Here is a 17,638-nt window from a genome sequence, read left to right on the forward strand (position 1 = left end):
GGAATGCTTACAGTTTTATCCTTACAAGCATTGCTTTCAGCAAGTGCCTGATTTGGAAATAATGGGCAGAATCATGCATTTTCTGCTCATTTCTGTATATGCCAATGCCTGGCTGTTTAATATGCAGTTATGTGAACGATTGCATGTGTAATTTTGATCATATCAGAAATTTTGCTGATGGGGCAGTAATTATGAGTGTTGAAGAAAGTCACCATGGATGCCAGTTTAGTAAAGCATGGAGGTCAGTTTGAGCATGGTTGAAAAATGTGAGTAAAATATTGTTGATTTACTGGTAATTTTTTAAATGGAACTCTATACCTTTAAGGGCTGTGATTCCAAAATGTGCATTCATTGTGTTTGAAAAATTGTGAGTGACTCATGGCATGTTTTTCTTGGTTTTTATCCTCTCTTACTCCCTTGCACAATTTTCCTAGGTCTGCCTTATGGATGGGAAGAAGCATACACCGCAGATGGAATCAAATACTTCATCAAGTGAGTATGTTACAACTATCCGAAGGAAGTAATTAACACAAAAACAACAGACCAGAAGTTTTCTTGAGCAAAATAGAAAGGCTTGAAATCTCCTGGGTGCTATAATGAAGCACCCTAACAGTCATCCCCCGCTCTCCCATTTTCTAAAACATCATAATTATATGTAGTTATAAGATTTAGGTGCTGTAAGGAAATGTAGCTCCTTTTTGGAACTGCTAGTCCCATCCATGGGACTCTGACATTCATGAATGGTAAGGAAGGTAGCTACAACATCTTCCTTGGAGTCTCAGGCTAAGTTGCTCAAATTATACCTGTCCTTAATTCTGTGCTGAAGGGATGTGTGTGATCAATTTCCATTAAATCGATTATTTCCTGACTCCGCTTCCCACTTTCCAAGGCTTGCTCATATGTTGCCAGGCAGCCAGGCTTCAGCCCCGCAATACAAAGGAGAAAAGGGGTGTGTGACAGACGCATCCCTGCAACTCTTTTGTCCCCAGGAACACCGAGGAAGCCTCCCCACCACCACCCCGCTCCCAAAACTAACTCTGGCCTCTTTTAGCAAGGACTGTGTGGTGTTGCCTCCCAATCACCCCACCCCGTAGTCCCACTTCTCCACCAAGATGTGCCAAGAGAAAACCTGAGACAAAACATCTTAGTGCTGATTCTGCCCTCGTGGTGGTAAAAATACGGATTGAAATTGAAATTGCATCTTTGTGGCCACACTGTTGCTTTTCCCCTTCCTTTGTTTTGCTGAAATTGTACTACAAGAAAGGGGTAATTATAAGAAGTAGATAAAATATAATAATATAAATGATGGGAGGTTTGGAAAAGGTAAAAGGAAACACTTTTTTGCACAGCGCATGGAATTATGGAATTCACTGCCACCAGAAGTGGTAATGGCTGCCCTTCTGGGTAGCTTTCAAAGGGGGCTGGACAGACTCCGGGAGGAGGAGGCTCTCGGTGGCTGCTAGCCTGGCTGGCTGGGTGCTCCCTTCTTCAGCAGAGGTGGCCTGCCTGCCTGCACACACCAGTTGCGGAGGAGATTGGTCTGCCACCCATCCTGCTTGAGGGACCCCATGGGCAGCTGGCTTGCCACCGGAGGTACAGAGTGCTGGACTGGATGGACTTCTGGTCTGGTCCAGCATGGTGGCTCTTGTGTTCGTACGAAACTAAGATGGTTTGCTAACCTCTCCTCAGCAAAGCTCTGCCATATGTGGAAGTCCACCCCACCCCCCTGCTTAATACTGGGCCTTGGTTTTGGGCAAGGGGCAGTCGCATTCTAATGGAGCAGACATGAAGCACAGGACTCCTAGTTAGTCCTATTTTAAAAACAGTGCTAGCTGAAGACATTCTGCTGCCTGAAGTGAAAACTGTGTGTGTGCATGTGCCAGAAAGAGAGAGAGAAAATTTACTTGCACACACAAGTCTATACTATAGTAGAACTCTAAAAAGTTTGCTGCCTTTGAAGAGGGCTATAAAAGATACTCCTGCAATGTGCCCAAACAGTGCTGGGAAACTGCTGCAGCAGCTACATTGTCATCATCGCCTTGACGCTTGGCTCAGACAACACTTTAACGCCTTCTTCTAATGCATGGATGGGGAAGGTGTGGACCTCCCGTTGTTGCTGGACTGAAACTGCCATCAGCCCTAGCCACCGTGGCCGCTGGAGAGCTGCAGTCCACAGATCTTTGGAGGCCCACGTGTGTGTGCCTGTCTCCCAGCCGGCGCACACAGCAATGCACCTGCAAGGCAGATGAGGTCCACACCTTCCCCACTGCACGGCAGGTCCATCCCCTCCTTGAAAGGTTTCCTGCAAATAAAGCCTTGGCCGTCAAAGCTATCAAGATGTTCAGTTGTGCTTGGAGCTCTTCCCTGGACACAGCCCTGAAACTAGCCATCAGCTCCTGGGCCCTTCTGTGTGTTTGTTCCTCTAAGTTCCTGCTGTGGCCTCCTACATCCTGTGCTTACACTGAGTTGGTAGAAAATATATTTCCAGGAAGTTTGGTGTGGGGAGGGAGCAGGGCTCTGTTCTGATTGCTCCTCTGTTAGTGTGTATATGCCCGTTCTTTATGGTAATCAGTACCGAGTCATCCCTTCCAAATGTGCAGTGAGCTCCTTGTTGTAATAGCGAATTTAGATCATCAAAGCAAAATATGCATGTATGAAATGTCATCTGCCTTTGACAAAAAGCAAGACAAACTGTGCAAACAAATGACTTTAAAAGATCTCTCCCGAGAGTTTCAGCAGGTGACATTGAGAAGCTGTTACAGGAGTTCACCATCTAAACACAATGTCAGATTTCACAAAAAACATGAAAAGGGATAATCCTCTGGAGTTTAGACCGAAGTGGGGGAAAGATACAAAGGAATAGGATCATTCCCGTTTCCCCATTTGTTCTTTAGGCCTCCAATAATTAAAAGATTTCCTTAGTCACTTTCCTCTTGGACGGATCGATCCTCAAAGAAGTCCACAGATGCAAGCCCTCTTGAAGTGAGCACCATGGGCTTAAAAGAGATTTGGCAGCTGTTGGAGGATCGCAAAGTTAAGTGCTCCAAGCACACTCTTGAAAAAGGCTGAGTGTCTTCTGTGCAGGGTGGCATCTTGGAAATAATGGGGAAGGGATGCTATCCGGAGCGCTGCAAGTGCTGCGGTGTTAGGGAGGGCTCTGCATGAACATGTTGCATACAGGCTCATGCCAGCAACCCTACGGAAGAAGGAGCTACTCTGTCAGATTGTGCATAGGCAAGTCAGAGGTTCTGTGAGAGGGGGTGGGGAGCAGCAGCCTAGAACATCTGTACTTCCCAGAGTGTAGATTCGTGAGAAGATCTAAACTGGCCTGGCTCATGATTTAGCCTGAAGCACGTCTGTCTTGCTTCGGCTGATGCTCCTCCTCTCATTTCTCATGGACCTTTTGTTTTCTCTGCATCTGTATGATGGACAGCAGCATGGCAAACAGAGTGCTAGAGGAGCTGGTGCTGCCTCCCCCATTAATTCTGTCCTTTGCTGAGTAAAAGAGGGTTGATACGTCCTAGGCCAGCCTTACCCACCCTGTGTCCTCCAGATGTTTTGAACTACAGCTCTTCTCATCCTTCATCTTGGGCTACACTGGTTGGGGCTGAGAGGAGGCATAGTCTAAAACATCTGGAGGGCACAAAGTTGGGGAAGGCTGCATCAGACAATATAAAACTAAGCAGCGTACAATAGGAAACAGAAGTTAGGGTGGCTGTGAGGTGCATTCTCAGCTGTGGCAGAAAGGGACTTGGCATTCGCTTGAGTGGCATCACCACTTGGGTCATTGTAGGCTCTGGACTTAGTGGTGTTACTGGAGGCCCCCTTCTTTAGAAGGACGTGTGTATCACTCCACAACACAATGTAATAAGCCCTCCCTGCCACGTTTGGGGTCTCTGCTGTTCGTTCGGCTAAGTGGGACTTCTGCCCCAAAGCCAAGTCCTCCTAGCGCTGCTGCGAGCACTCGGTGCTTGTGCCTGCACAGAATGCAGATGGGCAGTGGCCGTCTTGAGAACCACCCGAGGCAGAGCCCAAGCGGTATCCCCTCGCTGTGCTCAGGGCAGCATTTTAGAAAGCATTGCTGTGCTGTCCAGAGACCGATTCCTGCCTTCTCCCATCCATCCCGCCACACCTGGAGCTGTCCTCTGAACCTCAGGCCAGGGCAGGCTCTGCCACAGCCTCTCCCAAAAGGAAAGCCCCACATAAGAATGGATGGTCCTGTCTTCACCAAAGAGGATAAACCGTTTCTCCCCAAGAAAGGTGTAAGATTATAGCGTTTAAGGCCTGCGGGACATGGATGGTTTAACCTGGAGTCCTGCGCTGATCAGGGACTTGCACCCCAGTGGGCTCATCAGCCCCTTCAAATTCCACCCCCTGGCTTCCAGTCCTCCCAGCAGCTGAGCCACCAAGCACGCTCAGTCCTTACTGGGCTGCTTCGGGTGGTTCCAGCCCCTCACCCCACTCCTCTTGCAAAAGCCTTTTATGCTTCTGTGCGCCAAGCCAGCCGGTCTTGCTCTCCCTCGTGTGTGGAAGGGTGCCATGTTGGGTCCATGTGGATGCACGCATGCAGAATGAACTTGCTTCTGTTTTTGTTGTTCGCTTTTTGCTTTTCTGTTACCAATAAGCAAATGTGGCCTCTGAGAGTTATTTTGCTCCCTGGGCAAAATGCTAGTTGTACCGAAGCAGATTCTTTTAAGAGCCACACTGAGAAACTGGTTTTCTCAAAGGGGCAGGAAGAGGGTGATCTGAGGGTGAGGAATTTATGTCTGACTCCCCTGTCGTGGTCAGATCACTTCCTGGTGAGGTTTGAGCTCGATGCCGGCCTTTCCCTCTGTAAGGGTGCAGACCCTATTGTGTTGGTCTGCCCTCAGAGCTGGATGGATCCGGATGGATTCCTGAAAGCTCTGGGGGAGTTTCCGGTTGATAAAGCTGACGCTCCTGTTGATGCTCTGTTCGAACTGTGGAATGGGGAAATGACCAGAGCTATTGACACAATCGCTCCTAAGCGTCCTCTCCCATCTGGCAGAGCCCGTTCATCCCCTTGGTATACACCTGAATTATGGGCAATGAAGTGGGTTGGGAGACATCTAGAGCGTAGGTGGAGGAAATCACGGGATGAATCTGACCGAACACAGGAGCTCATTATCGGGCCTATGCCGTGGCGGTGAGGGCGGTGAAGAAGAAATTCTTCTCCACTTCCATTGCCTCCTTTCGGATGGTACAGGGGCTGGTGCTTCCAGGCCCTAAGAAGGATCTTGTACCACCCTCGATGGCCCGCTGTGATGACTGTGCCCAGCACTTTAAGGAGAAAATCGCTCAGATTCGTCACAAGCTGGACTCCACTAGTGATTCAGATCCTCTAGGGGAGGTGCCATTGTATCCATCTGGTCAGATATTATTGGATGAATTTCATTTATTGCGACCTGATGATGTGGACAAGGTGCTTGGATAGGTATGTACCACCACCTGTTTACTTAACCCTTGCCCCTTTGTGGCTACTGACCAAAGCCAAACACGGGATTGGTGCCTGAATCCAGGAGGTCATCGACGCCTCTCTGAGGGACGGCCGGGTGCCTGCCCCTCTAAAGGAGGCGGTAGTCAGGCCAGTCCTAAAGAAGGCGTCCCTGGATCCTGAGATGGCTGCCTATTATAGACCTGTTTTTGGGCAAGGTGTTGGAACAGGTGGTGGCGGGACAACTCCAACCACTCTTGGATGAGACTGACTATCTGGACCCATTTTAGTCCAGCTTCAGACCTGGGTGTGGTACTGAATCTGCCCTGGTTGCCCTGTATGATGACCTGTGCAGGGAGAGAGACAGGGGGAGTGCATCCCTATTGGTTCTCCTGGACCTCTCAGCAGCTTTCGATACCATCAACCCAACCTTCCGGATAGGCTGTTGGGACTGGGAGTAGGAGGCACTGCTTGGCAGTGGTCCCGCTCCTACCTTGCCGGCCGATTCCAGAAGGTGGTGCTGGGGGACTTTGGCTCTGCGCCATGGCAGCTATGCCATGGAGTACCACAGGGCTCCATTTTGTCCCCCTTGCTATTCAACATCTTCATGAAACTGCTGGGAGAGGTCCTCAGGAGGTGTGGGCTGCGGAATCATCAGTATGCTGTTGATACCCAGCTCTACCTCTCTTTTTCAACTGATCCAGGTGAGGCAGTGGCTGTACTGAACCGGTGCCTGGCTGAGGTAATGGGCTGGATGAGGGCCATTAAACTGAAACTCAATCCAGACAAGACGGAGGTCCTGTTGGTGGGTGGTTCAAGCTCCTGGGTAGGTGACTTGGACCTTGTGCTGAATGGGGTTGCACTCCCTCTAAAGGACAGGGTCCACAGCCTGGGAGTGCTCCTCGACCCAGAGCTGTCTTTGGAAGCTCAAGTGACTGCAGTGGCGAGGAGCGCTTTCCTTCAGCTTCGGCTAATCCATCAGCTGCGTCCCTACCTGGAGGACAATTGCCTGGCAACAGTGACACATGCATTGGTTACTTCCCGATTGGATTTCTGTAACGCGCTCTACGTGAGGCTGCCCTTGAAGACAGTCCGGATACTTCAGATGGTGCAAAATAGAGCAGCCAGGTTGCGGATGGGCACTGGGCATTATTCTCACATAACCCCAGTCCTCTACCAGCTTCACTGGCTTCCCATCAAAGTCCGGGCTCAATTCAAGGTGCTGGTTATCACCTATAAAGCCCTTAACAGCTTGGGACCTGGATACCTAAAGGAACGCCTGCGTCCATATTTGCCCTCCTGCCCCTTGAGATCAGCAGCAGAGGCCCTCCTCTGGGAACCCTCCGTGAAAGACATTAGGAGGCTAAATACCCGGAGGAGGGCTTTCTCTGCGGTGGCGCCCCACCTATGGAATGTGCTCCCCGGAGAGGTCCACCTGGCGCCATCGTTATTTGTTTATCGCCGCCAGGCTAAGACCTTTGTATTTAAACAGTATTTTAACAACTTTTAATATCATCCATAGGTTTTAATTTGCAGCCAGGGTGAATCTGGATTTTATTTGCACTATTTGTATTATGTTTGTTTATTTTATGTAAGCCGTCCCGAGGATCAGGTGATGGGACGGCATACAAAAATTCTAAATAAATAAACAAACAACTGCACTCTGGTATTAAGAAGCATGGTAACAAATAAATATAATTTTTCATTGTGGCAATTTGCAAAATCATCTTTTTTACAGTTCCATAACTGGGCCAATGCCCAATGAAATAAGTGCAGTGGAACCTGTTTTTTTTCCCACAATGACTGTCCATGCTAGCTACATAATAAACAATGTTCAAGATTTCATAAAATATGTCATAGGCCTCAGCTAATTGGTATCTGTGATTCCATATGAACGTGTGCAATTTCTTTCAACAAAGTAGATTCCAAACTAGCATTACAGTTGTTACACTGTTGTAAACCGTCCCAAGACATCTAAGTATGGGATGCTATAGAAAAGTTTTAAATACATACATACATACATACATACATACATACATATTGTAGAATACAAGTAATATATGGCTATACAGTTGTTCCCTTTATTGCCTTTATTTTAGAAATGATTCTAAAAACTTGTCAGGCCCTGAAACAAATCAGCAATTGGCATTATAAATCATAGGAGTTGAAATGCAATGAATTTTATTGTTGATTCACACATTTCATTACATTATTCAATACCTCATCACTCAATGAATTTCATCCTGAACATGTGAACTGCCTTTGTTCAAAACACATTTTGTGTTTGAGGTGGCATCCAATTATCTCAAAGCTCTATTTGGGATATTCGATCCGTGAAGGTTACTTCATGGACCATTTGAGGTCTTTGTCAGTGAATGATGAACTAGACCTAACTTGTACCCGATCTTTCAACATTTTCACATTTCTTTCTGCAATCATGAGAGCTAGAGCCATACATTTGCAGTGAAAGGTGGCATTCCCAAAGTTATTAGGCTTCAGAGATGAAGGGTGATGCTTCATGCTTCCATAGAAGGCATCATACTTTTGCAGGATAAATATTTATTTATTTTAGCCACTGACTCAAAGGGAACTGGCAAAGTATGATCAATGAAAGCCGCCATATCTTGTGAAAATTGTAAAGTTATTGGGTGAGGTTCAGAAAAGCTCTCCTGTGCATGGAGATGAGTGTGCATGCATGGAAAGGGTAGCTTACAGCAGGGATGTGAGATGTGTGGGCCTCCAGATGTTGGTAGACTGCAACTCCCATAGACCCTCACCACCTAGCTAGGGCTAATGGGAGCTGCAATCAGGCAACATCTGGAGGGCCCCTCCCACAGTTCCTGACTGAGAGTGCCTTTTCTGTGATTAGCCCCCTGGCAATTATGGGCCGAATGAGTCAAGACACCATATGTGCCATTAGAAATAGTATGAATGGCACGTGTAACAAGTCAATGCAGGATTTAAGCCCTGATTGCAGGGGAGGGGGTACAGGGACTCCAGGCTGTCGCTTCCTGCTGCGGTGCTACTCTAGATGTGGGGCACCCACACCCCTTATTTCCACTGGAAGAGAAACTCGTTGAGATACGCGGAGTCTTTCCTTCTAGGGCAGTAGCAAGTACAGCACCCACCCTGCCCTTGCTGAGCGGAACTGCCGCAGCCGAGAGCAAATGGTTCACGCCTCCCCGATCCATACTTAGTTTTTAAAAAGCTATGGATGCAATTGCTGAATGTGGGAGTGGCGTCTCGGTTCGGTCCACCCTCTGTTCAGGCTGTGCTGCATGGGCTGCCCATGCAGAAAGCCAGAACCTCCACAGCGTGGATCCGTATTCAAGGGATGGGGTCACACTGTTAGCCCATCCTGTGACCCCTTAAGGACAAGCCCTTTTATTATGGCACCAGCTTTTGTAGCCTGCAACCCATCAGAGGCTAGGGTGCCTTTTGCTGATGGGTTTATTTTGTGCCTGCCTTTCTGTGTGGAGCACAAGTCAAACCGGTGGCACTCAAGGGAGGTGTGTGTCTCTATGGATCTGCGCTTGCGGTAGAAGCAAATGGCTCCAAGGCAGCTTGGAGGGGAACACAGGGGGAAGACTGCAGATGCAGAGGTGGCACCTGGGGCGGAACCTGGCCTTTGGGTCGCTGCTGTGGGGCCTGGTGCTTCTGCTGAGCAGCTTCTTTAGGTTAGCAGACAGTCTCTTTGCACAGTGACAGACCTACCACTTTACACCCATGAAAAGGTGCTATCATAGTCCCAGATGGGCTGCAGCTAAGAAGATAAGAAAAACCATGCTGGCTCAGACCAATGGTACATCCACCCCTGCACTCTGTTCTCCCAGTGGCCAAGCAGCTGCCCATGGGATCCCCCAAGCAGGACAGATGCCAGACCTCCTCCTGCCCAGCCCCTCAGCAACTGGTACATGCGAGCAGGCCAGGCCACCCATTGTTACTAATAATTTTGCCAGCTTGTTTTGTTGCTGCTGTGTGTTGCTTCTAATAGTTTTATGTTCTCTTGTAAAGCATCTTGAGTCTTGGAAAGGCAATAGAGAAATAGGCAAAGTTGATATAAATAAATGGGGAGTACTCCATACAAAGATGCTATATACAGGCTGGGTATGCGCAACACACAACCCACCAGGCTGAACATGGCTCACCAGCCATGGAGGGGTTGCTTTCCAGGAGCTTGAGAGCTCCCACATGTTTGCGATCCCAATCAAAACATTTAGCAAATCCATCAACACGACTGTGAGTGTGTGTGTATGTTGCAGGGAGGGGCCTATTTTCAGCTTGAATGGGCCACAAGCAGTACACGTCTGGTATGGGCTTTAGTTGAGTGTACCATGAAACTTCCACTCAGTGGCAACATTAATTGGGAACCTTTGCACCCTTCCACATTTCCTCTGTTCAGCTGAGCCTGCCGATCAACCGTGTTGATTTTGTGGTTTTGTCGAATCGGTTCCTAGCTTGTGGGGCGGTCTCAGGATGGTGCCCTCCATCTGCCCTGTCTCCTCCCATCATGGACTTGCCTGATACTTGGGCTGGGCCTTGGTTAGACACCTAAGCCAATCTGAGAATCAGAAGCTGCAGTATGAAGCTAGGAGCAAAGGCCACCTTCAAGCAAAGGGCAAGTCCTAGGAAGCAAGACTTGGGAGAACGTCTGATGTCGTGAGTGAAGAGCAACAAAAGGTTGCAGGAATGTCCCTGCTGGCCCCACCCCGACTCCATCCGCTCTTAGACTGTGCATCCTGAATGCAAATTCATGCCGTGCAAAATAAAAGGAATCTTGGCGGCATGTTCAGAATCTGTGCCTGTTGGCGCACGTGTGCACAGTGCGTGTGTGGAGGGCGTGGAAATCAGCGGCTGTGATTCTGTCCCCAGACAAGTTCGTTTCTATACGAACAGGGCTAAACTTGCCAAAGCGAGGCATTACATGGGTTGGCGGCAGTCCCTCACCGCCGGTCAGTGGTGACCCAGATTTTGAAAGAAAACTGTTGTCCAGTGACAAAGGTGTCCTTCTTTCTGGAGGAGAACATGCTTGGAAGTACGTCTAAATCAGATGATCCCATTCAGGAGGTTTTAATATAACTGTTGTGTGTTTAAGTAGGGATTAGTGGACGGGTTGGTACTTAACAGCACTATTGCTAATACTGTAACCTTCTTGCATTGCCTGGCTGTGACTTTCAATCTGTTCTTTCACACTCTGGTATTTGGAATCACAGCAGCCATGAGGGGCTCAGAACTATTTCGCCACTGGTCTCTCTCCAAAGAACAAAATTAGATACAGAACATGTCTTAGTTGTCATGACAGTTATAATCCCCCCCCCCTCCCCAATGTGCTGCCATTAACCTACTGCATCTGAACCTTGCAACCTCCTTTGGTTCAGAGCTGGGCTCTGGATTGCAGGGGAGCTGGAGATGAAGGCATGGATTAATTAGAAGGTGATGGCATCCCAAAATGGACCCTGTGGTTTGTGGAGGTAGCAAGATCTTCAGCATTTCAGGTGCATTAACTGAGTAGCCAGTAGCTTGATTGAATCCATTAACTGGGACGAGAGTTAACTGAATGCAATCATTCTCCCGGAGTATGATATCCCACCATTATAGAGCAGAATATTGTTGGATTTCTAGAAGTATCTCTGAAGTAAGGTGGCACAGCAGTTCTGCCTGAAAAATCAGAGCTTAGAAGATATTGAACTGAGTGCTTTGCATTGCATACTGCAGTAGAACACACTTCCACAAGTATCAAGCAAGAATGAGACATTTTTGCTGGGGCAGCCTGATGAGGAAAACACACCTGGCCTATGTGAGCTGGAGCTGATGAAACAAAACATGGCAGAGGGTTGTTAAGTCATCTCTCCCGATTTATGGGTTGTCTCCTGTAGTCGGATGATATGCAGATTTGATCACTGCCTCTTCTGGATGTTCTGTGGAGCCCTCCTCTGAGGGGAGCCACACAGTGGCTGGCAAGAAGGCTTCAGTGGGCTGCTTGAAAGCAGCTCAGCTGGGGTGGAGATGATATCCACATGGTTCAGGCCAATGTCGTTGCAAGCAGCTCTACGGAGCAATAGTGCAAGTATTAAGCAGCTGGTCTGGGGCTACAAGCAACAGGGACACGATGCGATTACAGGCACCATGAGCCTCTAACACACAGCTCCTAGTTTGGATCCACTTAACAGGATAGACCAGCCTTCCCCAGGCTGGTGCCCTCCAGACATTGTGGACTTCCCCTCCCATCCGCCTTAGCCCGCTTTGCCAGTGGTCAGGAATCCTGGGAGCATTCATCTGGAAGGCTGGCACAGGCAGTCATCCTTTATTGTATTTCAGGTGGCTGTGGAAACATAGCTTGTATAATGGACTTGGGTGCTCACGGCATCTTGGCAGTAATATAGCTCCAGAATTTCAACCTGCACCGATTCCCCTTTCAGTCTCTCCAGACACTCTTCTTAGGGGCAGAGTTGCAAGATTTGCATAAGCAAAATGGTTGCATGGCTATACTCTGACTGGATGCATCTGGTTCTCTCAGTGCCGGAGTCCATCTCCACATGGACTAGAATGAGGAAGCAACAATTTTAGCATTTGACTTCTGTAGTTTCACAGCTTCTCCCCTGTCAGAGAGGAGAGAATAAGCAGTCTACCATTTAGAAAGAACACAGACTAAGGTATGGCATTAGGATATTCAACTTTTGAATTCAGTCCCAAACAGAGCTTCTCGAGGTGATTAATCAAAACACTGCTCCAAAAATCTTTGAAATGAATTTTAGGAGTGCTTTCTGCTCCGGTAAAACTGGTACAATCCTTCTGAGGTAACTAATTTTGGTACTGCATAGCGCAGAGCTTTAACTTTTGCTGTAGTCCCTAGGTGGATAAAGTCAGCAAAAGAAATGCAGAACAAGTCATTTTCCATGCAAACATTTATGTTCTTGTATCTCATTTATGACCATCTGCCATTTGTCTGGCACCTCGCTTCCAAATTCAGCTGAAGCAGATGATTTACCCGATAGAAATTGCCCCATTAAAGCAGGTCAAAGAGCAGTCGTTGTTGTCAGAAACCTATTTTCCTCTTATTCTTGCCATGAACATAAACAACTGTACCACCATTGCTGCACCATTGTATGAGCTGCAGTAAGGTAATTGTTCATTGCTTAAATTGGCTCTCCAAACTGTGTTTTGGAGATGGCTCTAGCCAATCTGTTTGTATGGGATGGTACTTCAGCTAGGGAGGCACAAAGTAATGGCCATGTTCCATCTGAAATCAAGCATCCGTTGGTGCTGTTGATTCATGGGGAATAGCACATATGCTTGCCTTTCCCCTGTTTGAAATCCATGCGAGTGTGCATTATGCAAAGCGAACAAAGTGTGCCCCATTCATACACAGCACAGGATTTGGCTTTTCTCGGGGCAGAATTTTGAACTGCCATCATGGAAATGTTGTAGAAAGCACACAGTATGCCTGGTCTTGAATGGACTTCCCAGATGATTGCACAGGCAGAATAGAACAGTCACATCAGCGAAGTTCCAAAACTCCCCACCCCAAGCAGGCTCTTCTGTCTCCCACCACATCCAGGTTTGCCACACTGCAGCACAAAATCATGAGGCTGATTCCCCAAGCTAGGTAAGGTCTTGCTCTCCTCCCACTTCTGCCCACTTGCTTGCATGTGTGTACAATTTCAGAGGATTGTGCCCCATCAGATCTATTTTGCTCTCTGCCTTATCAAACGATCAAGCTCTGGCTCTTTCAGATACATTCTGCAGAATGTAAGGAGTGAGGGAGTCGTGTTCTAATTTAAGAGTGTTCCTGGAAGGCACCGTGCAGATTCACAGTTTTTGTGATCTGGAAACTTCTCCAAAATTGAGGTTCTTCTTCCCCTTAGAAAATGGAAGTAAAGTCTTCTAATTCATCCAGTCACCACTATCTAAAGAGTTCTTTGTTCTGTTTTTCTGCACTGCAAATGTGCAAGCTGCACATGAACACACACCCAGAGAGAGAGAGAGAGAGAGAGAGAGAGAGAGAGAGAGAGAGAGAGAGAGAGACATATGCACAGAGTTATACTTAGTTATTTAAATAATTCTATGCCATCTTTCTACCACAAGGTGGTATTCAAAGTGGCTTTACAAGAAGTAATTAAAGCTGCAATCCTACGCACAGTAACCTAGGAGTAGCTCACACTGGGACTTACTTCTCTGTAAACATGCACAGGATTGGGCTGTAAAACTACAAGCAGAATAACATATAGCATCCATAAAAAAGAAGAAGAAACAATTTCACCATATAATATGACAGCAAATAAAGCAGCTCAGAGCAATTGCAGTACCCACTGAGCAGAACAAAAGCAACCACGGAAAAGCAAAATTAATAAGCCTGGGTGAACAAGAGTGTGTGGTTCCTAAAAGACAGCAATGAAGGTATCATGAGGAGACCCAGAGGAGTTACACAAACCAGCCAGCCCCTGTCAATAGCCCAGCCACCCTATTCTGGCCTAAGTTCTTGAAGACTTTTCAAAGGCAGAGAGCCCCATTTACAACACAGCACTTCCAACCTGAAAGGTAAGAAAGCACAGGGGGCTGCTGGCCATCATGACCCCAGCTTGGGTTGTCCACACCCGGGTGGCAGAATGGCAGCTCGCTCACTCGCTCTCTCTTTCTTAAGAAAACTTTTCTCCATGTGGTGCTCATGTGGTTAGCTGTCTTACTTTACAGAGAATAGTCCTGTGTTTGCAGGTCTGCCCAGTTCATGCCCCATTTAAAAATAGCAGGAACAATAAGAAGGATGTCAACAAGGGCCTTGAGGTTGCCCATCCGCAGTTAAATCTGATACTTGAATCTTGGTTTGCTGCCCTAGAGAACACTCTTCCGTTCCTACAGCACCCAGTTCTTCCTTGGTTCCCTGCTTTCCCAGAAGAGCCCAGGTACTTGCACCAAAGTGAAGACCCTGATGACCAGGGGAGCCCCCAAGGGGCTTCTTCATCCCCAAGAGGTGTGTCTTTTTTTAAATCCAGTGTTTTCTACTGGCTTTTGGGCAATGGATTGTCAAACAAAGGTTACTAAAAGAAATGTTTCCATCAAAGGTCAAACCATGTGGTTTGGATTGTAAAAATAAGTTATTTCCCAAGCTGTTGGCATGTTCTGGGTCCCTTTAGATTGCCTCTGCCAACTGCTCCTGAGAAAGATTTATTGTGCTAGTTTCAGTTTTTTGTTCTTCTGCTTTCTTTGGATCATCCCTCCCCTGCAGAAAACATGAAAAGCAGAAACATTACGATTAAGGCAAGAGCAGTTTCATCTTATGAAAGATCACAACACTGGCATTTCGTGCATTTCAAGAAAACAATACTGGGTTTGTTTATTACTCTTGGATCTCACCCTTTTTGGCAAGGAGCATAGAGAGAGGCATTTTGCAAGTACACCAAAGAACAGTGACAACCACCCCATGAGATAGGGGTGGATGAGAATGATTTGCCTGGCACCCCCCCCCCCATTTACCCTCCCATGAATAAGCAGGAGATTTAAACCACTCACCCCCAAATGCAGCACCGAGCCACCAGGCTGTTCTGATTTCCTATAATACTGTGTACAAGTACCCAGGGCTTTTTTTTGTCATAGAACGTACCGGAATGGCATTCCAGCACCTTTTTTGGATTTTTCCAAGGGATTTTTCCAAGTGATTTTGAATCACCCTGTCAGGTGTAGCAGATCAGCAGCAAAAATAATTAAAATAGTGCATGCAGGCTGCTTGTGTGTCGGCGCTGATTGTGAGTGCGCTGCTCGGCTTGGGACGCTGCTCGGCTTGGGATTGGTGTGTGTGGTCGCGCACTGAGCGCGTACTGCCGGCGGCGACCATTATGTTTATGTGTGTGTAGAGTGACTGGCTACATGCAAAAGGTAAATAAGTTCTTTATTTCAAAAAAAGTTGGCGAATTAAAAATCTTTTTTAGTGTAAAAGTGTGACCCCAAGATGCGAGTTCTGGCACTTTTTTTTTTTTTTTACAAAAAAAGCACTGCAAGTACCCATGAGAAGAACATAAGAGCAGTGCTGGATCCAGTCAGAAGTCCATCTAGTCCAGCGTGCTGTTCTCCAGAGTGGCTAGCCTCATGCTTATGGGAGGGCCTCAAGTCGGACAGGGGATTAATAGCACTCCTGTTCACTTCCCCTCCAGCAGCTGCTAATTCAGAAGCAGGCTGCCTCTGATTCTGGTGGTTCTATCTAGCCTTCATGCCTAGTGGCCATTGATAGCCCTCCTTCCACGAATGTGCCTAAATGCCTTTCAGAGTCATTCAAAGAGGTGGCTACCGCTACATCTTGTGGTAGCAAATTCCAGCTGAAATACCCATCAAGCATGTGGCTAAATCTTTCATACTGAAATCTGTAGGGCTTAGAAGCCTTTAATGTAAGCTGGAATGTGGCCTGTTTCTATGGCACTTTCCCCCAGTGAGTGTCACGTGCGTTTGTTCAGTAACCATTATTACTGGATATTATGATCCCCATATTTCAGGGGAAAGATACACATGCAAAACTATTTTAAGGCTACTCAGTGAGTTTATGGCCGAGCTGATACTTCAGCCTGGGTCTTCTGGTTCAGAGTTCGACCTCTTAACCACTCCACCACTTCAGCTTGGCAGTTTGTAGAGGTACCACATGCTCCCAGTTTTCAAAGTGTGAACTCAAACTGAGATAAACAGCATTGTGATGTACCCCTGTTTGGAGAGAAGCCTGCCTGAAACGTATATCAAACCATCTAAGACAAGAAGAAGTTGGGAGAGGGCTGTCCCAATGGCCACAGTGGTGGCCATCGTTTGTCATTCTCCTTGTGAGCATCACAGTTGGCGACCTGTGGCAACAGATGCAGATTCTCTAGACAAAGGCACTACACGATTCACATCCTGCACACTACATGTGTACGCCAATTCACCCCCTAAAGCAAGCCGAATATAAGACAACATTTCATCTGCTCCATACGCAACAAAATGAAGTAGTTTCCCGACCTGTTTCCGTTCATCTCCAGGCTTGGATGATGCACTATGCATCCATACCCTTGTGACTGTGGGGTGAGTTTTCTGCCAGATATTATAAAAGATAGATGGTGGGAGTAAAACGCTAGGGAAATCTATCAGCGCATCAAAAGCTATTCTGGCTGTCATATGCAGTATGCATGAGCTCCTGGCACTGCGGTTAGATCTCCCAATCTGCAGCATCACATGGGCAACCCTTGCTGAACCAGTTTGCATTGGATTGCAGGGGGTACAGCGCATGTTGGAAGACCTCCTCGCCTCTGAAAAGCAAGCATTTTATGCAGAAGAGTCGTCTCCCTGAGTGGCTACGATTTCCAGAGGCTGTGTTATTCTCACAGCAAACACTAGCCCCTCGCCCCAAAAAAGGAGACTGGTGGCACCTTAAAGGCTAATAAATTAATCCTGGCATGTGTTTTCATGGACACGGCCGCATCATCAGGTGCATGAAGTGCATAATGCATTGGATGATGTGGAGAATGTCCGCAAAAGACTATACGAGAATATAAATGCAGCCCAGCTTGCTCTGGGTCACATGATTCCTTTGTGTAGCTTGATCCTAATACTTTTGGGCCGTGTGATTTTGCAGCCTTGTGTCTCTGCTTGAGGGCAGCTTCATCCTCTATCATACTCTACTATTATGATGGAAGAGGTTCTCTGAGATACAGATCAATGAGCAGTTTGGCAAGCACGAGTACATTTAAGCTCTGTGGTTCCTTGTTGCTAGCAAAGCAGTGTGAAGCTTTCAGGAGGTTAATAGCAAAAGACTATTGCTGAATCGAGTGAATGTCAGGACATGCAAGTTGGGAAAAGTAAAATAGTTCCACTTGTAGCTGCTCTTCACTTATTCTGCAAAGGACATTATCCTTTGAATATTTGTGCTGGGCGGATGTGGGGAGTCCTACAGCATAGGATTGGACCTTAAATTAATTAAATTCTAGCAGGAAACCTATGCAATCTTGTCTTACTCCTTTGGCCCCAGGCAAAGCTAAATACCTTCGCACAAATGACCAAACAGACATTGCACAAATCTAGAGAATATCCTTTAAATGGATTCTGATGTTTGCTTTTCTTGTTGTAAAATCCCTGTGCTGCAGTTCTTCTGCACATGGAGCATTCCTTCCGAATTTACAGTGTAACGTAGAACTGTCTCACCGTAAAACGCCACTGGTTTCCTTTGACCAGGTCTTT

At 47.2% G+C, this 17,638-nt stretch overlaps 1 protein-coding gene across 3 annotated transcripts in view; it reads left to right on the forward strand.

The window, feature by feature from the left end:
• STXBP4 (syntaxin binding protein 4) overlaps window positions 1-17,638 on the forward strand; it is a 136,753-nt gene that overhangs the window by 103,877 nt on the left and 15,238 nt on the right. For all 3 annotated transcript variants that reach the window (XM_044422059.1, XM_044422058.1, XM_044422057.1), the window contains one exon: window positions 435-492. In XM_044422059.1, coding sequence (XP_044277994.1) covers window positions 435-492 — 58 coding nt within the window. The remainder of the gene's footprint in view (window positions 1-434; window positions 493-17,638) is intronic.

Source organism: Varanus komodoensis, unplaced genomic scaffold, assembly GCF_004798865.1.
Source record: "Varanus komodoensis strain SLA01 unplaced genomic scaffold, ASM479886v1 scaffold12, whole genome shotgun sequence".
In the NCBI taxonomy this organism is placed as follows: Eukaryota; Metazoa; Chordata; class Lepidosauria; order Squamata; family Varanidae; genus Varanus; species Varanus komodoensis.